General features: G+C 46.4%; 2 protein-coding genes across 4 annotated transcripts in view; one reads left to right on the plus strand and one right to left on the minus strand.

Moving 5' to 3' along the window:
* The window catches only part of GLP2R (glucagon like peptide 2 receptor), a 49,665-nt gene extending 28,461 nt beyond the window's left edge, over positions 1-21,204 (minus strand). The window contains exons 1-4 of one of the 3 annotated variants that reach the window (XM_044939282.2): positions 20,990-21,204; positions 8,967-9,054; positions 6,706-6,810; positions 5,262-5,401 (exon numbers count right to left, since the gene is read on the minus strand). In XM_044939282.2, the coding sequence (XP_044795217.1) occupies positions 5,262-5,401; positions 6,706-6,810; positions 8,967-9,054; positions 20,990-21,079 (423 nt within the window). In that variant the 5' untranslated portion in view covers positions 21,080-21,204. Of the gene's footprint in view, positions 1-5,261; positions 5,402-6,705; positions 6,811-8,966; positions 9,055-14,632; positions 14,993-20,989 lie in introns of those variants that run through there. The other 2 variants (XM_025280559.3, XM_006041670.4) reach the window with 2 other exon arrangements.
* On the plus strand, positions 17,550-26,004 carry GSG1L2 (GSG1 like 2). The gene is made up of 5 exons (XM_006041703.4): positions 17,550-18,273; positions 21,551-21,598; positions 22,656-22,805; positions 24,618-24,729; positions 25,746-26,004. The coding sequence occupies exons 1-5, from the start codon at positions 17,976-17,978 to the stop codon at positions 26,002-26,004; spliced, it is 867 nt and encodes a 288-aa protein (XP_006041765.4). The 5' UTR covers positions 17,550-17,975.
* Positions 26,005-27,412: the final 1,408 nt, after the last annotated feature.

Here is a 27,412-nt window from a genome sequence, read left to right on the forward strand (position 1 = left end):
CTAAACTTCTCTGCATAACCTTAACAGAAGTTCATCAGCTTCACAGAAGTATAATTGGGACACAGCAAACTACACATATTGAAAGTATAAACCTTGGGGAATTCGGAACATGACTATATCTCTGATGTCATTTTCACGTTCAAGATAATGAACATTTCCATCACCTCCCCAAAGTTGCCTTGTGGTCCTTTGTAATTCATCTCCTCTCATCGTTTCTTGCCCTTAGAGACAAGTTTGCATTTTATAAAATGTTTATAAATGGAACCTTATAAGTACTCAATTTTCTGTTAGGCTTATTTTCCTCAGAGTAATTATTTAGATTCATCCTTATCATAGCATCTATCTTAGTTCGTTACTTTGTTGTCGTTTTTGTTCAGTCGCTCAGTCGTGTCCAACTCTGCAACCCCATGAACTGCAGCATGCCAGGCTCTCTTTCACCATCTCCCAGAGATTGCTCAAACTCATGTCCATTGAGTCAGTGATGCCATCCAACCATCTCATCCTCCCCTTCTCCTCCTGCCCTCAATCTTTCCCAGCATCAGGGTCTTTTCCAGCGAGTCATCTCTTCACATCAGGTGGCCAAAGTATTTGAGCTTCGGCTTCAGCATCAGTCCTTCCAATGAGTATTCAGGGTTGATTTCCTTTAAGATTGACTGGTTCGATCTCCCTGCTGTTCAAGGGACTCTCAAGAATACTACTCAGCCAGCATTTTTTGACAATATGGATGAACCTCGAGGGTATTATGCTACGTGAAATAAGTCAGACAGTGAAAGATAAATACTGTATTATTTCACTTGTATGTGGAATATTAAAAATGAACAATCAAAAACAAACAAAACAAATAAATGATCAAACCAAACAAAAATAAACATGTATACACAGAGAACAGAGTGGTGGTTATCAGAGGGGGAGAGGCAGAGGGAAGGGTAAATTGGGTAAAGGAGATCAACTCTATGGTGATAGATGGAAAGTAATCTTTTGGCAGTGAGCATGCTGTAGGGTTTACAGAGGTAGCAATACAGTGTCGTTCACGTGAAACTTAAATAATGTTATAAACCAGTATTACTCTTGAGTAGTATTCTATTATGAATATACCACGATTTACTTATGCACTCACCCATTGATGGACTTTTGGATTGCTTTCAGAGTTTAACTTTCACAAATAAAGTTGCTCTGAAAACTTCTGTACAAGATTTTACGTGGACACAGGTTTTCATCTCTCTCAGATAAATATCTAGAAATAGAATGACAGGGTAGCATGGTATATGCTTTAACTTCTTAAGAAACTGCCAGACTGTTTTCTAAATAAGTTGTGTCAGTTTACATTCCAACCAGACTGCCAGCTGCTCAGGAATCGACTAACATTTCCTGCAATCAGTCTTTTACATTTCAGTCATTCTAATGGGTATGTCGTAGTGTCTTATGGCGCTTTTATTTGCACTTCGCTAATGATTAATGATGTTGAGAATCACTTCATGTGCTTATTTGCCATCTGTATGTTTTATTTGGTAAAGTATCTGTTCAAATATTTGGCTGTCTTTTAAATTGGATCATTGGTCTTAATTTTGAATTGTAAATCTTTATATATTCTAGACATAAACCCATCAGATACATGTTTTGCAAGTATTTTCTTCCACTTTATGGCTTGCCCTTTTATTTTTTTCAGTTCAGTCACTCAGTCGTGTCTGACTCTTTGTATCCCCATGGACTGCAGCACACCAGGCTTCTCTGTCCATACCAACTCCTGGAGCTTGCTCAAACTCATGGCCATTGAGTCAGTGATGCCATCCAATTACCTCAACCTCTTCTCCTCCTGCCCGCAATCTTTCCCAGCATCAGGGTCTTTTCCAATGAGTTCTTCACATCAGGTGCCAAAGTATTAGAGTTTCAGCTTCAGCATCAGTCCTTCCCATGAATATTCAGGACTGATTTCCTTTAATTGACTGGTTTGATCTCCTTGCAGTCCAAGGGACGCTCAAGAGTCTTCTTCAACACCACAGTTCAAAAGCATCAATTCTTCGGCGCTCAGCTTTCCTTATGGTCCAACTCTCACATCCATACATGACTACTAGAAAAACCATAGCTTTGACTAGATGGACCTTTGTTGGCAAAGTAATGTCTCTGCTTTTTAATATGCTGTCTAGTTTTGTCTAGGTTTATTTTATTTTTTAAGTGTCTTTAAAAAAGCCTAAGTTTTTAATTTTGATAAAGTCCAATTTATCAACTTTTCTTTGGTCACTTAGTAGCCCTCTCAGTTTATTAGCTAGATTGTCTTGGTACAGCAGAGTTTTGTTTTAAGTGACCCTTATTCTACTTAGTTTGTTGGTGTTTAGTTGCTAAGTTGCATCCGATTCTTTGTGACCCCATGGACTGTAGCCCACCAGGCTCCTCTGTCCATGGGATTTCAGGCAAGAATACTAGAGTGGGTTATCATGCCCTCCTCCAGAGGATCTACCTGACCCAGGTATCAAACCCATGTCTCTTATGTCTCCTGCATTAGCAGGTGGGTTCTTTACCACTGAGCCACCTGGGAAGCCCCATTCTACCTAATAATGGCCCCCAAAAGTAGTGATGCTGGCGATTTGGATATGCCAAAGAGAAGTCATAATGTGCTTCCTTTAAGTGAAGAGATGAAAGCTCTTGAGTTAAAAAGGAAAGAAAAAATATCACATGCTTAGGTTGCTAAGATCTATGAAAAGAACCAATCTTCTATCTGTGAAATTTTAGAGAATCAGTGGCGCTTGCTGTCACACTTCAAACTGTACAAGTTATGGCCACCACGTATGAGGAGTGCACAGCTAAGACAGAAATGGTATTAAGTGTGTATAGTTTTGAAAGATACTCAAAGACACACACACACACACACACACAATATCCTTAAAAAGCACCAATTACTATGCATAAGGACCCCCAGTGTGTTGTTAGTTGGAAGAACATAACACATCTCATTTTCCAAAACCCCAAAGGGCAAAGACTTACTAACACTAGCCTTGTTTGGGCAAAAATTCAACCCTCTACTAGAAACACAGGTAAACATGGCCAGAAACTTTTTGTGAAGTATTTGATTTCTTAGAAATATGATCATTTGCAGAGGAGGAGGCAATGCCTGTGTCCTCACTGCTCTAAAGAGAGAACCTTTCCTTCCTGTCTTAGAAAGTTCAGGTTTTCAATCTTGTTTTGTGGTCCCAGTTGCCTGACCTGAGCCCAAAGCAAGTGGCAGGCATTTCACACCAGCTGGTGAATTTGTCATCACCACGTCCCTTCAGAGTCACCTGGGGAACCTCCCCATCAGTATGGACGCCTTGACCCCACCACATCCCCACTGACTCAGAATCTGTGGACCCATTCGATATTTATGAAGTACCCACTGTATGTGAAGGTTCTGGCCACTTTTGCCAGCACTGTGCCAGCGGGTGGCAGCTGTTCAGATATGACCATGGCTTTGTTATTATTCTCAAGCCACTTTGTCCAACAGGGAAGATAAGAAATGTATACAGTTTGCCCAAATCACAGCATGACGTTAACAAGAGCATGGTGTCACAAAAGTCAGACAAAGTCTTGAGATAAGCTGAATCCAACCCAACCGCAGGCATGATTTTCATACCTCTAAGAGGTGCGGCCTGTCACATGGTCTAGGGAATATGGAATTCTGCCAATTCCAGTCAAGGAATAAAGTTAAAGAGAGGTTTAGAAAAAATTCCCTGCAGATAGAGAGGCTGTGATGGAAGGCTCTTCATGCCTGGTGGGACGACGTGATAGACTTGAGAGTCAAGGACCGGCCAGTTCCCACTGGGGGAAGGAAGTGAACCACAAACACAATGATTCACTGCCCAGCGACCCGGCTGGATCCTAGGGGTGGAGCCGGCACTCTTACTTTAAGGTCGTGGTGACGAGGGGTCAGGCTTTATCCAGAGACTCGGACATCTGTCAGCTCTTTAAACCCTCGTGCAATCACGGGCAGTAACTGTGCTCTGCTGGGGCATGGGGAAGCAGAGGCCCAGAGCAGTGAAGGGTGAGGTAAGAAGAGCTAGAAAGCAAAGGGACTTCCCTGGTGGCCCAGGGGTTAAGAAGCCACCTGCCAATGCAGGAGACATGGATTCGATCCCTGATCCAGGAAGATCACACATGCCTCGGAGCAACTAAGCCCGTGCACCACGGCTATTGAGCCTGTGCTCTAGAGCGTGGGAGTAGCAACCACCGAAGCCCGAGCGCCTAGAGCCCAGGCTCCACAACAAAACAAGCCACAGGAACGAGAAGCTGGCTGACTGCAACTAGAGAGTAACTCCCACTCACCTCAACTAGAGAACGCCTGCGTAGCGACAAAGACCCAGCGCACCCAAAAATAAATAAATTAAATAAATTAAAAAAAAATTAAGAATTAGAAACAGGGCTTTCCTGGTGGCTCAGTGATAGAATCTGTCTGCCAATTCAGGAGACACAGGTTCGATCCCCGGTCTGGGAAGATCCCACATGCCAAGGAGCCACTAAGCCCATGTGCCACAACTCTCTAGAGCCTGGGAGCTGCAACGACTGAGCCCATGTGCCACAACTACTGAAGCCCGAGCTCCCTGGAGCTCTTGCTCTGCAATGAGAGAAGCCACCACGATGCGAAGCCTGTGCATTGCAACTGGAGAGTAGCCCCTGCTTGCCACCACTAGAGAAGAGCCTGCTCAGCAATGAAGAGCTGCACGGCCTAAAATAAATAAAACTATTAAAAAAAAATAATTAGAAACAGTAAAAGAAAGAAAGAAATGGAAATTCCATATTAAAAAAAAAAGAGAGAGAGAGCTAGGAAGCAAAGACTCTGGACATGAAGGTGGGCTGCCTGGGCCCTTAGCCTTGAGTTTGTAGCCAGACGCTAGGTGTGTCCCCTCAGGACACTCTGTCAGAGAGTGACAGGTGCTGTCAAGGCTGGAGAGACCACTCTCCATGGGGTGGCCTTGGAAGACTTCACTTGAAAGCAGACGTTGACTTTGAAATGTGACTTTGGGGAAGGAGAAGCTGAAGAACAGCTGGGGAAAGGTGGACCAGGCGGCAGGAGCAGCAAGCACAGACACTGGTTGTCTTTCCTTAGGGGTTCATGCCTCAGCCCAGCAGCAGAAGACATGCTGTGTCTGCCACTGGAGTTGCGGTTTTGTGTGACCAAGGACCTTGCCAAGTGAGTCTGGGGCCGACGCGCTGGGGCAGGCTCCTTGTGTGGAGCCCCAGCACAGGGTGGTTTGGGCCCCGAGGTCCGCCCTCACCGAGCCCAGCCAACTCACTTTTTGTTTGAAGCTGTCATCCTCGGCGCATTCGGAGTTGTCCTGCCAAATATCTGTGGAGTTTTCCAGCGTCTGCCAAGCACCCCGAGACAGGCAGTATCTGTAGGCCCTTCCTGAGTTCTCTGAAAGTAAACACAGCTCTAGGGGAAAGGTCAGAGCACGCAGCCTGCTCTCCAAGCACGTGGGAAGGCCCTCATTCTCACCGCAAAGCTGTGGAAAAATCCCAGGGAAGAGGAATTTTCACTTCCCCTTCGGGGGACTCGTTAGCATCCTCACTGTTTATTTGGGATGGAAGGAAAAACACGGAAGCCTCTACATTTTGTAGCAAACCACAATCCGTTAATGTCTGCTGTGTTTACCCAAAGTCCCTGGTGACTCAGAGATGTGACAGCCCTTCAAGGTGCAGCCCAGCTGGGAGACGCAGACCTGGAGCTTCCTGACGCCCAAGAGGCCATGCCATGGAGAATAAAGGGCACTGGAGCAAGCCAGTTCCGCCTCCTACAAGCTCTGTGGCCCTGGGTGGGGTCCTACCCTCTAGTCCATCAGTTCCCACTTCTGATGACAAGTCTTGACTGTTCCACCTCCAGTTCTTTTCTTTCCTCTTTCCTCTTCTTCCCAACCTATTGCCTCTGCCCGAATCCACATCCTCATCCTCTTTTTCTGGACTACTGCAGGAGCTTCCAGACTTGCCCTTGTGATCTCCCTCCGTCCCTCAGTCCATCGGCCACAGGCTAGCCACGTCAGCTCCCACAAACCACCTCCTCATGCCTTAACACCTTCAGTGGCTCCACATCTCTACAGAGGGGAGCTTAAAGCCCGAAGCATAAAGCACAGGCCCGGCGTCATTGCTCGGTCTTTTTGTGCCGGTATGTCCTCTCTCTTGGGCTTCCCTTGGGGCTCAGTCAGTAAAGAATCTTCCTGCAGTGCAGGAGACCGGGGTTCAATCCTTGGGTCAGGAAGATGCCCTGGAGAAGGAAATGGCAACCCATTCCAGAATTCTTGCCTGGAAAATCTCATGGACACAGGAGCCTGGTGGGCTGCAGTCCATGGGGTCACAAAGGGTTGGGCATGACTGAGCAACTAACACTTACTTACTTACTTATTCTCTCCCTTCTTACATTCTAATGCTTCTTCCTCTAAGCTCATCTCTCGAGAACTCTGCAGCCAAGTCTGTGGTAGCCAGTCCTGGACTCTCAAATCTTCAAAGGAGAGAGGACCAGGATACAAGCAGAGCCTCCAGGCACAGAAGACTTGCAGGAAGACAGGAGAAGAAGCAGAGAGGAAAAGGAGGATGTGCTACTGACAACTAAGAGGAGACCTTTCGTGGGAGAAGAGGGCTGGAGAAAACAATCTGATTGGAGCCCCCTCCTAACCAAACCCTGGCTGCTCTATCCAGGGAAGCCTTAAAGGAAATGTTAGATATTGGTAAAATAAGACTTATTACCTTCACGCCACCAAGGTAAGTAGGAAGGGCAGGGGACAGAGACATTTCCAGGAGTGGAATGAGGCCAGCACACATACTTATCGAAGGTCCCATTACAGACTGCGCCTGCAGAGAAAAGTGGGCAAAATAAACCGGTGGAGCCCAGAGCCTACCTCACTGGCATTGAAGCTGGTCTGGCCCGAGCAGGGACCAGCCAGGGTGTCCCACTCTCTGGCGTCAGATCAAGGATGAGGAACCATGTGGGGAGGATGGGAATGCTTCACGCAGCCCCACATGTGGCTCTGTCCACCCAACCTGACCCCTGGCGGTGGTCCAGTCTTTCATGTCAACACGCACGTCACACTGGTGTTGGTTTACTTTACACGGGCTGAACTCTCACAGAAACTCAGGGTCAGGAGGACACTTAGAGGTTCAGCCAGCATCTTCTGTCCTGTAATTAACTAAATAATTGTCAAACCTTCACCAGTTATATCTATGAAATGTGCAAAATGACCGGTGGATGGAAGGGCATCTGCAGGGTTGAGGTTCTCGGTCACGTGTACCTGAGTCAAGCACTACCTGGTCAGATTTCTCTGTTTGAAGACAAAGCCAACAATCATTATGAAATATCTGGGACTCTCAAGCAGCTCAGGGGATGAGCTGCTGCTTGGCAATGAGATGCTATAATGTAAGCATCAGCTTTATGAGCCCCCAGGATCAAACGAAGGGGCTTCAGGCTGGACCCCAAACATCCATATTGCAAACTTCTCACTCCTGGTTACCAAACATCATTTCCTACCATGGGCTCCCTATTAGGCTAGAACTCAGGGGCCACTCAGAGTGAAGAGCCAGGTCGTTGGTATCAGGACCAAGCCGCAGGTCTGGAGCTTGGGGCGCCCTGTAGACCTGGCTGCCAGATCAGCACCCAGTCAGCACCTAGCCTGCGTGAACTCATTGAGATGAGCTGCCCAGAGGGAGGCTCCGGATCAGGAAGGCCTCCCTACTCTTAGAAAGCAATTTTCCTCAAGATGGAAGTAGTTCCTATAATGAATCAAGCCTTGGCAGCCACCTGCTTAGCTAAAGGATATTTAAAAGGAAGGAGGCATGGCTTGGAGACTGGACTGCCTTTGGGTTGGGAAAAGGCAGAGAGAGTTTCTAGTGTTCTGTCAACCTCCAGGTCCCTGAGTGAAGTCATCTGAAAGAAGCCAGGAAATGAAGGAGAGGGCAGTTTCTACCCACAGCCGACCAGTCTCAGAGGCAGGGGGCCAAGGCTTCTTACTTCTTTCTTTTCTCGACAAAAAAGAATCCGGATGCACCCAGAGACCCAGCATGTAGACAGGAGAGGCTGTGGGCTGAGCAAACTATTAACATATTTGCTAGAATGCACTCAACCTAGTGCAGTCCTAGATAAAAGTTAGTACCATGGGAGACTGAAGGACAACCCCCCCCACACATACGTATGATAGATTCCTGGGTTAATCTATGACAGTGGCTCATGTCATGTGATTAGGTGGTCAAAGTACCATGACACATGGCTTATATCAAGCATGGTCACATGCACGTATATTCCACCTTGCATGCTCTTGGAGCATTGCAAGATGCTTGCAATTGGAGGTGGGTAGCCTTTGTAACTGTCCGACCCAACTGAACACAGCAGAAGTGACTTCCAAGACTAGGTCACAAAAGGAACATGGCCTCTGTTCATGCTTGTGCTTGCAACCCAGCCACTGTGCTGTGAGGAAGCCCAGGCCATATGGAGAGGCCACGTGGATGTGGCCCAGCCAACAGCCCCAGCATGACTCCCAGCATCAACCCGCAGATGCGGGCATGAACCAGACTTCAGATGATTCCAACCTCCGGTCTTTGAGTGTTTCAGCTAAACTCCAGACATTGCAGAGCAGATATAAGCCCTCCCCAATATTCTCTGTCTGAAATCCTGACCCACAGAAACTGTGAGAGAAACGTGTGCACTCTAAGTTGTTTCAGTCGTGTCTGGCTCTTTGCAACACTATGGACTGTAGCCCACCAGGCTCCTCTGTCCATGGGATTCTCTAGGCAAGAATTCTGGAGTGGGTTGTCACGCCCTCCTCCAGGGGATATTCCTGACCCCTTGATCGAACTTGCATCCCTTACGTCTCCTGCATTGGCAGGCAGGTTCTTTACCACTAGCGCCACCTGGGAAAGCCCATGAGAGATAGTAAATCATTGTTATTACTGTTTTGAGCCACTAAGCTTTGGGACGATCTGTTACACAGCCATAGATAACTGATACGTGTGCTTACCAGAAGTTTCCTTGAGTAAGTCTCTCAGACACTTCTCTTTATACTGAGCCCACTTCCGAGTTGTCTCCTCAAGGAGAGATCCTGTAACCTGAGCAGAAAAAAAAAATCATAGTGAACTCCAGTTACCAGCAAGCACGTTATCACATTTTATCACAAATTATCACCTCACACCATGATTCTCAAACCTTCCCACTGATAAGCCCATAATGGCCTGCACCACGGAACAATTTCTTTTGTATCTTATGTCCTATCTTAAATATTGCTGCTGTTGTTTAGTCACTAAGTTGCATCCAACTCTTTTGTGACCCCGTGGACTGTAGCCCACCAGGCTCCTCTATCCATTGGGATTTTCCAGGAAAGAATACTGGAGTAGGTTGCCATTTCCTTCTCCAGGGGGTCTTCCAGACCCAGGGATCAAACCTGCATCTCTTGCATTGTCAGGTAGGTTCTTTACCACTGAGCCACCTGGGAAGCCAGATGTGGGGGAGACTATTGTAAATTGCAGAGATATTTTATTGAAAGGCATTCAAACACACACATGCATACAGAGAGAACAAAACAAACTAAAACCATCCACGGGCCCTACAGGTTGCTAGTTTTCACCTCCTGAGTAATTAGTTCAATCTACCTCACCCCTCACCCTCACTGCTCCCCAGCATGCCCCAGACCCAATCCCATGGCATCCACAGGGTCTGTGAGTAGTTCCTTTGCAATTTTTCCAGAAAATGACACAGAGAGCTTTCTGAAGACAAGCAAGTATGGTCATCGTTAGACTAGAGGTTCCCAAACTTTCTCAATTCTTGCTTCCTTTCCAGTCTTAATAATTTTTCCACAGCACCCCCAGGCCAATAGAAATACCGAATCTAAAGTTCCACTAATCAGACTTCCCTGGAGGTCCAGTGGTTAAGAATTCGCCTGCCAATGCAGGGCACAAGGGCTTGATCCCTGGTCCGGGAGGACTCAACTTGCTGCAGGGCAACTAAGCCCACACACCGCAAGTACAGAAGCCCACACACCTAGAGCCTGCGCTCCACAACAAGAGGAGCCTCCACAAGGAGACGCCCATGTGCTGCAACTAAAGAAAGCCCGTGCATAGCAGAAAGACCCAGAGCAGCCAAAAAACAAACAGAGTGCCATTAATTAAGTAGATAGGCCAAACAACTTATTAAATATTTACCTCCTAACAACTTAGTACCTACTGGGGATGATGTGTGCTTGTGCTTAGTCGCTCAGTCGTTCAGAATCTCTGTGACCCCATGGACTGCAGCCTGCCAGGCTCCTCTGTCCATGGGGATTCTCCAGGCAAGAATACTAGAGTGGGTGACCATGCCCTCAATCCAGGGATCAAACCCATATCTCCTGCATTGCAGGTGGATTCTTTACTGTCTGAGCCACCAGGGAAGCCCAGTGGGGATAGTAAAACATCTCAAACCTAACAGTCAGATTGACCACTACCACCTGTGTTCCTGTTCCACCCTGATTTTTGCAGTGTTTGCTTTTTATCACAGAAGATGCAAAGAATCCCAGCTTTGCAAAGATACATCATCCAAGGGAAAGTATTGCCATATAATGTTGAAACCATGGATTACCTCGAGTTCATCATTCACAGATGGAGTGTATCCCTGCTTCCCTCAAAAAATTAAAATTCCTAACAGCACCCCTGCCAGTTCACAGCAGGGGTGCCCTGGGACATCTTAGCACACAGTTTGGGAATGATAGGATTATCCAGTAAGTAGTTATCATGATGATAATGATGATGAAATGATTGGTATTTATCCCTTGGTTTCTGTTTCCAGTGCATTTTAAATCTCCATTAATAATCTCTCTTTCTCTGTTATGGCCCAAGAGGCACAATGGTACATTAGTAACACACTGTTTAAAGAAATACATGTCCTAATGGGAACATAACTGACTATATTAATTTTACAAATTTGGCAGAGATGTTGATAACTAAATCGTCAGCTTCCAGGATCCTCCAAGTCACCCAAGTGAAGACCTTTCCTTGGATAAAGTGCTGTTTATATGCACCAGGACCTAACAGAGAGAGAGACAATAAAATCAATCGTATATGTGAGCTGTCTATGGACTAATATTCTCTTATCCCCCTGTTCTTTCCCATGACTGACGGCCATGGTCAAAAGGAAAAATAAAACCAAAGCAGCACTCAATCTGATCAGTCTAGAAAAGCTGGACGAACTCTGATTATCTTCCCAGGTACTTGTCCTAAGGACACCAAAAACATGAAAGGCTAATCTAAGTTCAATCACAGCCAAATCCTAATAAAGTAGTGATGAGTGGATATTTTCTAGCTGGAAAAATCCAGCTCAATCCTGATTCCTCTTTCTCTCGCAAGGGTAACCAGCACCAACTCACTCAACAGAGAAGGGATTAAGAAAAAGGTGAAAAAAAAGCTTCTGTTGACTTGCTTTCAAAAAAACCTCTATTATTCTTTGTTACCAAAGGAATAAACTTCACTGTAGATAAAATAAAAAATGAAGACAAGCAGAAAGGGGAGAAGAAATGAAATCTTAATCTTTTTACCCAGAAATAACTATCTCCCTCCAGACTCTTCTCTCTGCACTCACATACAATCCTTTCTCTTTTTTCTTTCTTTTCTCTTTCATTTTAACCCAAAAGATAATCATATTGTTGTGTAGTTTCTTTTTCCACTAGAATATACACTGTGCCTATATTTCCATTTCTAAAACTATACTTTTAAAACATCATTTTAAGAGCTCTGTATTTTTCTACATATGAATGTGATACAATTTATTTCTCAAATCCTCTAGCAAATTGAACACCTACATTGTTCTAGATGTTTGCTAATATAAATGATGCTGTAATGAAAATATTCACAGCTAAACATTCGAGCACATCTTTGTTTTCTTAGGGAAAATTCTTTGAGTTGGAATTTCTGGGTCATCAACTATACATTTTTAAAAGCTTTTGACAATATACTGCCAAATGATCCTAGCCAGAAAGAATTTTTTTTAATTTAAAAATATGCACCTTTTTACACTCTCATTGGCAAAGTATGAAAGAATCACATATTCACTTCTTAAAGAGCCTGAAGAGTTTATATTTTTTGACACCAAAGCAACTCCTAATTAACTCAGCTGAGCTGTGGGAAGGGGGAGGAGGCATGAGGATATAGCACTGTTTCCCAGTTCAAATTTAGAATCTAAACTATCCCTGAGAATTCCTCATTAAGGGAATTTTATGGTGACTTCCTGCCAAAAAAACACGCCATGGTCATTTATATCCATGCAGGGTGAACGGCTACGAGCAAAAGTCATCACGGAAATCTATGCCAAGGCTCGTATAACATAAACATTTGGAGAAAGAAGTTGGGCTTTAAGATGGGTGACCAAGAGGAGGGTCTTCAGGATTTTATACACATAACACAGGACAGACAGAGGGAAGAGGTTCTGAAAACAGACTGGGTGGTGGAGATGGGGAAGACAGGCTGCCCATAGGCACATTATCGATTATAAATATACCAAGGTGTGGCTTGGTCAGCGTCATCCGCCAGCCTGACTCACTGCAGATTCGGCTGTTGTCACATAGAAATATTCGTATGTTAACAGCTTCCAAGGAATGCTGGGGAAGAAAGAACACAGGACTTTCAAGTACCCTGGGGGGAGGCGCAGTGTCTCCACTGCTCACAAGCTATCTCATCGCAGGTGATCAGACAAGATCCTGTGAATCTTGGTGGCCAGTGACAGCCACCTTTTCAGAGGCTCGTTGTGGGATTTGGGCAAGACCATTAGGACAAAATGCCAAGTGCTGCAGCAGAACTTGGCACCTAAGAGACAGCCGACCCGTGGTTGTGGAGAGGAGATGGACAAAACCAGAGAGTTAGCTGAACATATACTCCGTTTGAATATGAGACAGGGAACTGGAGCAAGGGTGAGAGATCTGTATCAACGCTTCCAACAACGGCCCGCCACTAACGAAGTCCCAGGCCACCTGCCCCCAGGAACGTTATGGTCACTCGCCGAGAGGCAGCCTCCATGGCAAGAATCCCAGGCAACCCTGGACCGGGTTCACATCTACTGTCTACAGCCTCTGGGAGGACGTGGATGTAGAGAATTTGGTGTGGGTTTTCTGCCCGTCAGGTTCTGGACCAGCATCAGAGAAAGTCTGATAAGGTGAGCACTGATGAGACCCAGCACCCCAGCCCTCCCTCTGTGGGGGCAGGAGGAATACAGATTTCCAAGGCTGCAAGCGGAGATGAACTCTTCCCGTGGACCAAAGGAAGAAGAGAAGCATTGAGTTCTCAAAGCACTTCCTCACTCAGGTGAAGGGAACTGAAGCTCCTTCACATCATGGCCCAGAATAAAGAAGAAACCTTGAGGGACGTCCCTGATGGTCCAGTGGCTAAGAATCCTCACTCCCATTGCAGGCGGCCCAGGTTCCATCCCTGGTCAGGATACTAGACCCACATGCTGCAACTAAGAGTTCTCAGCTGGTTGGATGGCATCATAGACTCAATGGACACGAGTTGGAGCAAACTCCAGAAGATAGTGAAGAACAGGGAAGCCCAGCATGCTGCAGTCCGTGGGGTCACAAAGAGTCAACACAGCTTAGCTACTGAACAACAAATGCTGCAACTAAGACCCAGCACAGACAAATACATTTTAAAAAATTGAAAAAAAAAAAAAAGGAATCACAAAGGGAAGGGGCAAATGTCTCGTCTCCTTGGATGAGAAAAAACAAGCTACCAGAATGCCCATCTAAAGAAGATAGTTACAAACATACATTATGATTCACCCCTGAAGTCCTTAAACATCACGCCATAGAGCCCAATTTTCTGACAGAAAGACGTTCAACTTCCTTAAGCTTCAGTTTTCTCATCTGTAAATGGGGTTAACAGGAAAACCTCCCTCCTAGGTTTGCTGAGAGCATGAAATAAGATAAAGAGCCCCAGACCTGGCATCAGACCTGGAGCATAGTAAGTGTTCAACAAAAATGTTAGCTTGGGTTAATAAGTATTTTGTTAAGGAAAAAAGCAGATTGCAAAAAAAATATTTATAGTATAAGCCTGTTGTTTTTCTTTTAAACTATGTAAATAAATGGTAGAAAAGTGTGAGTGTAAGCCAAAAAATGTGAATAAGGGTGATCTCTGGGTGGTGGGAGTACAGTAATTTGTAGTTTGAATTTATACATCTCCGGATTTTATGAGTTTATTTCTGTAAACAAAAAGCATTCTGTATTTTTATAATAGGAAGGAAGGAAAAAGGAAGATAGGAAGGAAAGAAAAAAAAATCCACTCATTCAGTCTAAATACTCAAACCTGGAATAATGATGAAAGCGAACAAAGGAAACATGCAGGGATTTTTAAATGCTATTTGCAGAGTTCACGCTGACATGCAAAAATGCTTATCATCTGATGTAAAGGGGAGACCAGGATACAAAATGTTTTCCACATCCTAATTCCAGCTGGGGAAGAAAAAAAAATGCATAGAAAAAGGATTTGAGGAACATATGCCAAAATATCAACAGTGATTACCTCTGAAGGCTTGGGTTATGGTTGATTGTCATTGCCTTAATACCATTTTACATTTTCCAAATTGCCTACAAGAGGCCTGAAGTGCTTCTATCATCAGAAAATACATACAACTGATAATAATAACAATAACAATAATAATACAAACGGCTCTTACTTGTTTGATGGAAACCAGAAGCAGAAGGGCCAGGAAGGGCCTCGCAGGGGTCCAGCGAGCTGGCTCGCGGGGGGAGGAGAGAGGCCCAGCCCCCTGGGCAGCAGGGGTGCCCATGAGCAGCACATGGGCTCCAGGCAGGGGGCTCACTGCCCTCCTCCGGGCCCCTGCCCAGCTCGGCCCCGGCCTCATCTTTCTCGCTGTGGGTCACAAGTTTCAGCACATCCTCCGAACGGTCCAAGATGTACCGCAGGCGGCCGCCTCTTGCATTCCTCTTCCTTCAGCGAGATGTTTGCACAAACCCTCCGCACGCCGCCCCTGAGAGCGTCTGGCCCAGTCTAGAGCCATCTACCGAATCTCCAGAGTTTCTCATCCCCCGTCCCGCCTCCCCCTCAAAAGGCAGGGAGATTTTTCCCAAACCTCCCCCAAGTGCTGGGACTTCCTGGGCAGAGGCCGCCCAGGAGAAGAGGCAAGGCAGCCGGTGGGTTCCACCCCTGAAGCCCCACCAGCTGCAAAGGACCAGGGTGGGACTGACCTGGATTCCAGGCCCTGAGGACCAGTGGTGGGAGGATGGGCCTCCAGGTCTGAGGTGGGCATCTTCATCATGGGGGACACTTGTTATTGAGGCTTTAAGTTTGTCCAGGATGGGCTGAGCCCAGCTACCAAGGCAGGGTCTCCTCTGGGCCCTGTTTATGCCAAGACTTCCAGAAAGACAGCTTTTCTGCCCAGGAGACACCAACTCCTGCCCCAGGGCCTGAAGCAAAACCCCCATCAGTGGGCTTCCCTGGGGGTCCAGTGGTTGGGAATCCACCTGGCCAGGCAGGGGACAGGGGTTCAGTCTCTGGCCGGGGAAAATAGGATTCCACATGTCGTGGAGCAGCTAAGCCCATGTGCCACGACTATAGAAGCCTGAGTGTGCTAGAGCCTGTGTTGCACAAGAGAAGCTCACGCACCACAGTTACAGAGCAGCCCTCATTCTCTGGAGCTAGAGAAAGCCACTGCACAGCCACAAAGACCCAGAACAGCCAAATAAATACTTAAAACAAAACAAAACCCCATCACCGACTTGAGCTCCTGCTTCATAGCAGCGAACCAACATGCTGAAACGTCAAAAACGTGCTCGCCTCTAGATGGCTCTCACCTGGGAGCAAAGGTTGCTCAGTCCACCAGGCAGATCCTTTGTCAGAACCCATGATCCATTATTGCCAACTAACAGGTGTGTCGTTTTCCACCACAACTCACATGGACAAAATCTTCTCACCTGACAGCCTACTTCTTTCATCTTTACAATAACCCTGTGAGGGGATGGTTAGTTCTCTGCTTGATGGCTGCAACATTGAGGTTCAGAGAGGTTAGGTGGCTTGCCCAAGGCCACACAGCATGTTAAAGGCAGAGCCAAGATACCTAGGTCTTCTGACCAGTCACCTGACCACAGAAGCTTGATAAGGTCCCATATCTGACCCTAACCCTCTAGGTGAGTTCCTTTTTTCTAGTAGGTTCAGCACTGTGTCTCTGAGATATTCTGCTTGGCCCTTCTCATCCACCCCTCCCTGTCCAGCCCCTCCCAAGACTTTCCTGAACTTGAGATTCCACAGAAGATGTCCTGATTGTATGAAATGCAGGTCAGCAAGAGACAGGAACACCGTGTTTCCATTTAGGCTTTTTTTCCCCCCATAAGCTGGACCAGAGGCTCTCATCTTGGTTAACTTTCCCAAGTGAGTGAACTTTGAACAGTTGGGGCAAAACAGGTGAGCATCCCTTAATAGAAATCCTTTGACAGCTTAAAAAAAAAAAAACAAAAAAAACAAAAACCCACATGGCAAGATTTTAAATACCAGCAGTAAAACATCCAAAATGAACACAGACCCCCCCTACCCCAAGATGGACTCACATAATGATGCGACCTCTGGAATTCATGTGGTCATCCCTTTGGGACAGCAGAGAGAGGAATGGAGTAACCCAGAGGGAGAAAACTGCCCACATGATGGTTCTGATCCTTCCATGCGGCTGTAAAGCTAGTCTGTGATGCACTTTACAGATTGTCTTCCCAATCACCTACTGGCAAAAACAGTGCCGCCTGCTTGATAAGAATATTCTGTCTAGCCTCTCTGAACTTTTTCTCAAAAACAGCCTTTTTCTAAAGGGACAGGGGTTGTGGGGAGGGGACAGCTACACACGACTTCCCCACTCGTTGGATGGATGCCATCTAGTGATAAAAGGAGGTAACTCCTCTTCCCACAAGACTGGCAACCACACAGACACAGCTCACAGCACAGTCCTTGGTCTTTGCCAGCCGGAAAATCCAGGCTAAGCGATGTGGACCCAGATAACACCGGCCTTTTCTCCCACCTGCCCAGGTTGATTCTCCGTCATAATGGGGGAGGGGGGTTTTTCTTTGGGAGGTGTCTATCATAGAATGGAGAACCTTTGTGTTCCAGATGCCACGTGGAACCCTTGAGGACATCATGCCACGTGAAATAAGTCAGTCACAAAAAGACAAATTCCACATATAACTCGAGTGACCAAATTCATGGAGAGTATCATAGGGGCTAGGGGAAGAGGAAAGGGGAATTGGCATTTAATGGGGACAGAATTTCAGTTTTTGTAAGATAAAAAGAGTTCTGGAGCTTTGTGGCAGACTTGAATGTGCTTAAGAGTGCACTTAAAAATGATTAAGACAGTAAACTCTGTATTATGTGTATTTCATTACAATTTAAAAAAGAACAAAAATGGCATCTCTGCTCAGTGTTTTGCAGCAGCCTGGATGGGAAGGGAGTTTGGGGGAGAATGGATACATGTATATGGACGGCTGAGAACCTTCACTGTTCACCTAAAACTATCACAATATTGTTAATCAACTATACTCCAATTCAAAATAAACAGTTCTTTAGAAAGTGATGGTGAAAGTGAATAACACGAATCAAATTTAAGAGCATTTCGAGTTGGATCTGTAGCTATTCCATTGTGCCTAACACAAAATGGAAGGACATTTTCTTCCAGTATCTAAAAACAGTCATCCAGTTCAACAAAAGAGTTGCTCACATCACATGGGAATAAATGAAGTTCTGCCCTTGCGAAAAAAAAAAAAAAAAAGAACAAAAACAGAAAACCAGCACCCCTACATCATGGGAAGGACTGAAGGGCTGACAGTGTTGAAGGGAGCACGGCCCAGCTCTGTGGCTCCTTCGGGCACAGATGTCACACCCTGGAGAGCACCAGTTCCCCAGGGGGACATGCGGGGAGAGGTAAGGATGCCAGATGGTGGACCGAGGTGGGGCGGGTACCAGGATGAGGCAAGCGAGGGGGACCCCACTGCTCATCCTGCCGCCGCACCCCGCATTCAGCCATGGACCAGTGGGCCAGGCAGCAGCGGGCTCTGGCCCTCCTCCTGGTCTGCCTGGCCCTCACCTTCTCCCTCACGGCCGTGAGCAGCAGCTACTGGTGCGAGGGCACGCGGCGGGTGGCAAAGCCGCTGTGCCAGGATCGTCCGGGGGTGCTGCACTGCATCCACTACAGCCGTGGCAGCAGCAACAATGGGACCCAGCCCGTCCAGTACATTTGGGAGATGGGGGATGACAAGTTCGTCCAGCGCAGGTTCCACGTGGGGCTCTGGCAGTCATGTGAGGAGACGCTTGGGAGCACAGGTGAGCTCAGCATAAACGGGTCCTCTGGTGGTTCCGGGATGTAAGCTCTCTGGCTTTCCATGTGAAAACATCACCTAGACCCAAGAGAGCCTGCCTGGGAAGACTGCAGCCTGGGGCCCCTGCAGGGAGATTGCTCCACACACACTTCTGCTAGTCAGTCTAATTTAGCACAAATGCCTGGGCGAGTTGATGCATAAGGAAAGGAGCAGATTACAACTGGAGGTGGATGGTGGCACCCACAGAGAGGGACAGGAGGGACGAGGGGGGCTACAGAGACCTGGCCGCAAGGACTCCAGCCTGGGGAGGATGCTCCTGGGCCCTGAACAAGCACAAGAAAGGGATCAAAGGGTGTCTGGTCACCCCCAGCTCTGCTGCCCACTGCAGCTTCCTGGGTATTTCCCTTCTTAATCAGCTTCATCTGCATCCCCCTAAAAGTTGACCCTCCGTTGGACACCCTAATAGAGTCCTCTGGGGACCCCCTACCTGGAGTGCTATGTAGTGACCCCCCTACCTGGAGGTCATTTTCTAAATAGCTCTGCACCTTCTTCCCAACGCCTCTAAAGAGAGAACGCATCATCTGAAATGAAGATGTAAAATAAAAACTCCTCTTAGAGAACGAACTTATGGTAGGTAGCCAGGCGGAAGGATAGGGAGCTTGGGATGGATATGTACACTCTGCTGTATTTAAAATGGATAATCAACAATGACCTACTGTAGAGCACAAGGAACTCTGCTCAATGTTATGTGGCAGCCCAGATGGGAGAGGAGTTCGGGGAGAATGGATACACGTATATGTATGACCAAGTCCCTTTGCTGTTTACTTGAAACTATCACAGCATTGTTAATTGACTCTACCCCAATACGAAATAAAAAGTTTTTTAAAAAAAGAAATAGAAAAAACCAAACATTCATGGTTAGAGCAGCTTTTCAACTCAATATTCTTTCTCTTGGGTGAATGAATTAGTCAGCAGAATGTGTTGATTCCAGACTCTGTGCGGTTCTGCTGAACCAAGAAATTCAAGCACAAAGGGGCCTAGGCACACCATAGTGGGTGGGGGTTTGGGGAGAAAAAGCAGACGGGGTGCCAGAGTCCATCCCCAGGACTCGGACACCATTTCTCAGGCTGGCTGGCTATACCGCTTGGCTGGCAAACCTCTGTCCAGCTATGTAACACCTGCCTGTCTGGCTTCATGGGATTTATAAAGATTTTTCCTTTTAATCCTGCTGGACCTATTCAAAAGGAACATTATTTCTGAGGATTCATATTAATCAAGGGGTCACTGCGGTCTGATCCACACTAAACTCACCCTTCTAAGCTATTGTGAATTCTCTTAATCTCCTTGGCCGGTCCCAGTTTCACTCTGCCCTGCCCCTGGCTCTGGACTTGCCTCCTTTTACCCCCCATTGAGATAAGGCAGCCCTCACTAGAAGGCTAGTTAGATGTTCAGTCCTCCATGCATTAAGCAGAAAGACAGCAGTAGGGTTTAAGTACATATTAACCAGGAGAGAAGCTTTCCTATCTAAGTGTTTGTTGCTCAGTCGTGTCTGACTCTTCAACCGCATGGACTGCAGCCCACCAGGCTCCTCTATCCATGGGATTTCTTAGGCAAGAATACTGGAGTGGGTAGCTATTCCCTTCTCCAGGGGATCTTCCCGACCCAGGGATCGAACCTGAGTCTCCTGCATTGGCAGGAGGATTCTTCCTATCTAGTATCTCATTTAATCTTCAAAGCAAGGCTAACATGGGGACTATTAAACCAATTTTAGAAATAGGAAAGCCATTCCTCTGAAGAGTCAGTAACAGGTGGGATGGGAGGGAATCTCAAGAGGGTAGGGATATATGTTACTGATGGCCAATTTGCATTGTTGTACCACAGAAACCAACACAACACTATAAAGCTATTATCCTCCAATTAAAAAAAAAAAAGAAAAAAAAAAAAAAGAAGAGTCAATGATCTATGCCCCTAACATTTGCCTCTTTTAGCTCCTAGCAGCCCAGACTGGGAGCCTCAGGATGTGTCTTCCTGGCACCTAAGCTCCTGGGTTGAATCGCTGATGTGGCAGGACAGTCTTGGGACAGTCCTGGGCCCCTGCAAGCCCAGTTCTAATGCTGAAACTGCCTCTACCCGTGTTTTCTGTACCATGTTTCCCCCTCAGAGGTCCTAAGACACACTCTTCCTAACTGTGCAGAGACAAATCAGGCAAGGTCCCCGGCTCCTCCCACTCCACCATCTATGATTCAATTCGGAGCTGATGTGTTAATGGAGCAAGATGGGGGTACCCACCTGGGACAACATCCCAGAGGGTGATTCGCCCTGGTGTCAAATCCTCCATCCATTACTCACCCCCAAACCAGAATTTGGTGACATCAATATATTCAGTAGATAACCAAGGACTCATATCCTTCAAAGGGACTAAACCTCACAGGGGGCAGCACAAGCTTTTCTAGCCAATATGTGCAACATGACTGATGATACAGGCAAAGCACACCCCCTGGAGCACAGAATAAGTCTGGGGGTGGGTTCTGCCTGGTACCTGGTACTCACACACATAACTCTTCCCTTTCCTCTCCCACTCCAGAAAGCAGGATGGAGTGCAAGTAACTGACTCACTTCATAGCAGAGATAGTTCTGAATCTGCTCTATTTCATTTCTTAAAATGATTACAAACATTGTCACTTTCCCCTCTACCCAGAAAGAAATTATTTGAGACTCACGTCATCCTGGATGCTGTTTGGGAAGTCCAGCATCAAGTCTTGCAGCATCAGTCCAGATGGGCTAGGGTACGCTGTAATAACAAACGACATCCAAGTCCCACAGGTTTAAACCACCAAATTCATTTCTAGCTCTTGCTATTTGTATTTTGCCAGTTGGCAAGTGGTGTCTCCTCACTGGAGCCACTCAGGAATCCAGGCAGAGAGAGGCTCCACCTGGACATATGCTTCTGTGATCTCAGAGGCAAGAAAATGAGAACTTTTAGGCAAAACACTAACTCGTAAAGCTTCTGACCGGAAGTGACCCCCACCCACCCACCCACCCCATAATTTCCACCCCCAGTCCTGGGCCATAACAAGGCATTTGACCCAGCCTGGATTCCCTGGGGCTGGATTGCATCATGATGCTCCAGGGAGGGGCACCACCTCTATGGGAACAATACAGCCACACTTCCCAATCCTTGTTCAACATGACGTGGATGCTGCCAAGGGGGGGCTGGAAACACAGCTTGTCCCTCGTTGTTAAGGTTCACCCTACTTGATTCTATCTTCTTTTACTTCCAGGTGAAAACTGCAGAAGTTTCCAGAGTGTAATACCAGCTGAAGAGCAAGGTAAACACCTTCCTCACGTTCTGTCCCCCAGCCCTTCTCACCATTTGGACAATGTCTATGGTTTTGGTTGGGCTGAGGGGAAAACATGAACGAGTTATTTATAGTTTTTCCATGAATTCAAGTCCCACAGAGCCACTGGCTCTTTTCATGGGCCCTGTAGGCAGTAATGCTAAAAAAAGTTAAACCATCAACTCTGCAGGGAGGAGGGGATGCCCTGATAGGCGGTATTTGCAGCTGTTCGGGGTGTGAATACTCCCACTGAGGCCAATTTCAAACTATCAATGCAAGGTGACCGCAGAGCAGGAAAAAAGATGAGTCTAGTTCATCACTGCCAATAGCGTTTTCCCTCTCTATGACACTCATCAAATTTAAACTTACTTTCCTAGTATCGTTTCCCCAGCAAGAATTTAGCTTTTGTGATGACATGGACCATGTCTCTTTCACTGCTGTGTCCCCAGGACCAAACTGCCTTATAGGAGGCTTTTTGCAAATAACAGTTTCGCTCCCTGCCCCTTTTATTCACTCCACATCCAACCTATTTCCCTGAAGCAGCAGGAGGGGTCCCACCAAAAGGATAAATTGTAGGTTGACATGGAAACAAACGAGATTTTTGGCATCTCGAATCAGGGGACCTCAATGCTCAGACTCCTTCATCCTCCCTGGTAAAGTTTACCCTCTCCTTCAAAAAATGAAGATAGTGTCTTCTGGTGGAATCAAAATAACATGGTTAACTTCTGAACTGGGGAACGGGACCTCCAGCATCCTTCAGGAAGAATTTTGCTTAGTATTTTTTTCCCTCCCAGCTAATGACAATCTTCCCAAAGCTTCTCTTTCAAGCCCCAGGACTCCCCTTGCATTGTCAACTTTCCAAGACTCAGCAGAGGTTTCTGTGGTTTTCACCCCGTGGTGGTTTTTATTTATCTATTTTTTGTTTTAGAAGTGACCCGAATCACATGATTGAATATCCTAGTATTGCTAAGGGGCTCCCCTGGTGGCTCAGATGGTAAAGAATCTATATTTCTGAGTCCCAGCATCTCTTTTATCCTTACATTCGCAGGTGTCTTGTGGCTGTCTATCGGGGCTGAGGTCCTGAATATCCTACTGACATTGACGAGTGCGGTCCTCCTGGGCTCCAGAGTGAGGCATCACTCTGGGTTCCACTGGCTCAAGGTGGATGCCTCAGTAGCCATCCTCACCGTGCTTGCAGGTACTTTCCAAGAGCATTATCAGAACAGGCAAATTCCCTACAGCCTACCCCCAAGGGAACTGGCAGAGCTCCAGACTGGCTCTTCCTATCGCTGGCCCATTCAGCGGGACAACTGGTCCACTGGAGAAGTTACCAAATTAATCCCATTGGTGGAAGCAATGGGGGGCTGATGAAAAAAGTGGGGATAGGCACAAACGGAGAGCAAAATTTATCAGCATGTCTTTGTCACAACTGTGGGGGAAGAAGTCCACTGGCTTTGAGGACAGAGACTGCCCTATTTGTACAATGGTTAAGCATGAGTCTGTGGAGAAATACTGCCTGGATTCAGAGATCTCCAACTTGCTGGCTGTGTGATTCTGGGCAAGTGGCTTCACTTCTCTAATTAGCTGCCTCAGAAAGCTGTGATGGAACTTCCCTGGCAGTCTGGTGGCTAAGAATTTGTGCTTCCACTACAGGGAGCATGGATCTGATCCCGGTCAGGGAAGATCTTGCATGCCAGTGCAGCCAAAACATACAAAAACAAACAAAATGCTGTGGTGATGACTAAATAAGAACGCACACAGTATGTAGTAAGTACTCAAAAATGGCAGCTTGTTAAAAATTATCCAAGTGGGGTCAATAGCCCTGTGAGTAAAGAACTCCTCTTTTTGGTCTTCTGTGTTGTCCAAGTAATTTTTCCATTATTGTTGTTCAGTTGCTAAGTTGTGTCTGACTCTTTGCGACCCCATGAACTGTAGCTAGCAGGCTCCTCTGTCTAGCAACAAATGGGATTCTCCAGCAACAGTACTGGAGCGTGTTGCCATTCCCTTCCCCGGGGCCTCTTCCTGAGCCAGGGATGGAACCCCGGTCTCCTGCATTGCAGGCAGATTCTTTACTGTCTGAACCTATAGACCAGGGAAGCCCATAGACCACTAGAGACGCCCCAAAACTACTTTCTATTTGACCATTGAAGCCACAGTTGGTCACTCCCTGCCATACATTTATTAAATTAAAACATAGCCCTGTAATGGGAGCCCCTGAAAAAGAAAAACAAAATAACTAATATTTAAAAGTAATATTCGAAGAAACTTTCTGGAACAAAAGACCAAAATCTATGCATATAAAACTCTAATACCTGGGGGGAAAAAAATGACACAGTACATTCAAGTCCTAGACATATCCCACTAAAACTGTTAAAGGAAAAGAAAATCGTCTGGGTCCTCAAGCAAAAAGATCAATTCACTTACAGAGAACAGAAAATCACATTGGGAACTGACCAGTTCCTGCTGTGAAAGTCTACTGTGGCCAGAACCTATTCCGATTTTTATGCAAAGTTTTTCTGTGTTAGCAAACAATCCACATTCAAAAGAAAAAGTGACAGAACTTAGGAAAGTATGGCTTCAGGCTAAATGTAGCTCAAGGATCTCTTCCCTGTTCTGGAAAACAGAGGATATAAAATTGGTGCCTCTGGGGACTTCACTTGTGGCCCAGTAGTTAAGACTCCGAGCTTCCAATGCAAAGGGCCCAGGTTTGATCCTTGGTCAGGAAACTAAGATCCCACATGCTGCGCTGTATGAGCAGGAAAAAAAAAAAAAAAAACCACCCCACAGCGACATGATAAAATAGAAAAAGGAGGTGGTCTTGAGGTAGATGACATGGCAAAGGAACATTCACCACCGTGTAGATTGGTGACTCTTAAGAAATCAGTAGACGTGTAAAACATGAAGGCTGCTTGGAAGGGCTCAAGGAGGATGTTAGTGGGCTAGGACAGCCAACCCATGTGCCGTAAAAAACTGCATTCTTGACTGTAGCTCACAAGCTTTCCTTGTGCAGGGCTCCTAGCCATGGTGGCCCACATGATGTACACAACCATTTTTCAAATCACCGTGAACCTTGGGCCAGAAGATTGGAAGCCTCAGACGTGGGACTATGGCTGGTCATACTGGTGAGTCGCTGGCCACGGTGGACCAGCAGGGATGCACACAGGTTTTCTAGGACCACCAGCACCGCCCTTGGTCACGGCTCCACCACCTGCTACTCTTGGGACTTTGGGTTAGTTTCTTAATCTTTCTGTAGCTCAGATTCCTCATCTATAAAATGATAAAACCCAGTTCAGATATTTTTATGAGAATGTAAGGTTATGTTTATAAAATTCTTGGCACAGAGTGACGCGCTCAAGAAACAGAGATGGTGCTGCTGTTACTTTCTTGAACACGGTTTAAGGAGAAAAGTCCTATTATAATTCCTAATAAATATTTCAGTGAAGAGAGACCCCGTCCTCGATTCTAATGGAAAGACAGGTCATGACACAGAAGTTCTACTAGAAAGACTTGATGCAGAATTGGATACAGAAATGTGAAGTCACCAGCTCAAGGTTGCACAGTTAATGAGAGATGTCTGCAAACCCACAGTGCATGCCTGACTCCCAAGTCTGGTTCTCATTACCATTCACACATTCCCAACAAAAACACGTTGACTGCTCTCTGAGATCTGTGATTCAAAGCATTAGTCGCTCAGTCATGTCCAATGCTTTGTGACCCCATGGACTGTAGCCCGTCAGGCTCCTCTGTCCATGGCCTTCTCCAGGCCTGAATACTGGAGCGGGTAGCCGTTCCCCGCTCCAGGGGATCTTCCCAACCCAGTGATCGAACCCAGGTTTTCTGCATTGCAGGCAGATTCTTTACTGTTTGAGCCACTGGGGAAGCCCAAACCCAGGTCTAAATTGGGTAGAACCAGGAGTTGATTTTCCATCCCAGCAGGAAGCCCTGGAATCAGCCCTGCACCCTTTCCTGCTGCTGCTGCTGCTGCTAAATCACATCAGTCGTGTCCGACTCTGTGCGACCCCATAGACGGCAGCCTACCAAGGCTCCTGCATCCCTGGGATTCTCCACGCAAGAGTACTGGAGTGGGTTGCCATTGCCTTCTCTGGCACCCTTTCCTAACCATGCCTTTTGTTGACAGCCTCGCCTGGGGTTCCTTTGCCCTGTGCATGGTTGCATCGGTCATGGCCACAAGCAGATACACAGCAGCCCGCCGGGAACTCGCAGAGAAAAAAAGTGGACAGAAGGGCAGTCGGCACTCTCCACAAGACTTCCAGAAACCCAAGGCTTCAGAAAGTGTTTGGGATACAGAAGCTGCTCCCGGCCCTGCAGGGGGTGCCCTCATCGGTGTATCTAAGCACCTGCCACCAGAGGCTCCAGGCAGGGTGTCCATGTGCTAGCCAGGGTTCATGGCTGACAGATCTGCACAGGCAGACACACCAGACGCTTGTCTACAAGGAGCATCCCTGGAGTGGGCTTCACAAGGCTGTGAAGTAAAGCTTCCACCTGCCGTCTTACCCTTCACTAAACACCTTTGCCTTCAACTTCTGATTCCTGTTATAATGCCAGTATTTTTAAATGAGATAACACCTACAGAAAATATCAACCATTGACACTCTAGTATAAGTGAGCATCCCAAGCTTTCCTGACAGTTTAATTAGGGTGACAGAGAAAGTAGGCGCATGTGAGGGCTAAGAGGAAGAGCTGAAGAAAGGGGAAAACAAGGCTTTGACTACAAACAATGTAGATTTGTTGCCCACACAGTTATGTTGACAAAAGAGTCTAGAAAGTCTTTTTCCTTAATTGACACACACAGATTAATAGTACATATGACTATCCTATATTTTTTTCTGTTTTAATCGGGAAGAAATGAATTGAGAAATCAGTTTTGTGTTATTTTTAAAATACATTTTCTTCTAAATGTTTTACTTTCCACCTATAGGAAAATCAGTTTGGAAGGATAATCAAGTAATAAAATAAGAAGGGCTGAATGGAATGACATCTTGTCACAGCTAAGTGGAACAAATGTTTGAATTGTGGTGCTTAAATTAAATTGCCAGGCACTTCTGCTTCTAAAAATAAACATGGTGAAACCTGCAAGTCTTGTTTGAAACAGTGGTATGCTGCATGTTTCCTAACTTGTTCAGTTACAATATTATATACACCTATTTTGCATTTCAAACTAACATGGTATTGAGGCCACCGATTGTTAAACACATAACTTGGGTTTTGGGGGTGGGAAATGAACTGCCATATCCTAATAACCCTAAATGCATCCTAGCTTAGATTCATATTTTAAAATGTGTTTGTGTGTGTAGTGAATGTATCATTTCTGAAAAAAAGTCTGAATGTTTCAAATAAAATCACTCAATCCATTTATGCTGAACTGTACCATGTATCAGAGAAGGCAATGGCACCCCGCTGCAGTACTATTGCCTGGAAAATCCCATGGACGGGGGAGCCTTGTGGGCTGCTGTCTATGGGGTCGCACACAGTCGGACACGCCTGACGCGACTTAGCAGCAGCAGCAGCAGTACATGTATACTGTCAGAGAATAAGGGGCAGTTCAGCTAACTTCTTCATAGTTGTGGATCTGCCTATGGAATGTTGTGCTATGTTGAACCAAGCATATCCAAAGTGGTATTAAATGGCTTTTTACTGGAATGAGTCCAACACAAGGAAGGCGTGCTGGGGTCCTCTGGAGCAGACGAGTTCATGCTCAAAGGCCCCGCCCTCCACAGTGTGCATATTCTTTCATAGGACTTGTCACCCTGTGTGTCTGTGAAGGTAAATCCTGTCAATGTCACA

Source organism: Bubalus bubalis, chromosome 3 (genome assembly GCF_019923935.1).
Source record: "Bubalus bubalis isolate 160015118507 breed Murrah chromosome 3, NDDB_SH_1, whole genome shotgun sequence".
Lineage (NCBI taxonomy): Eukaryota > Metazoa > Chordata > Mammalia > Artiodactyla > Bovidae > Bubalus > Bubalus bubalis.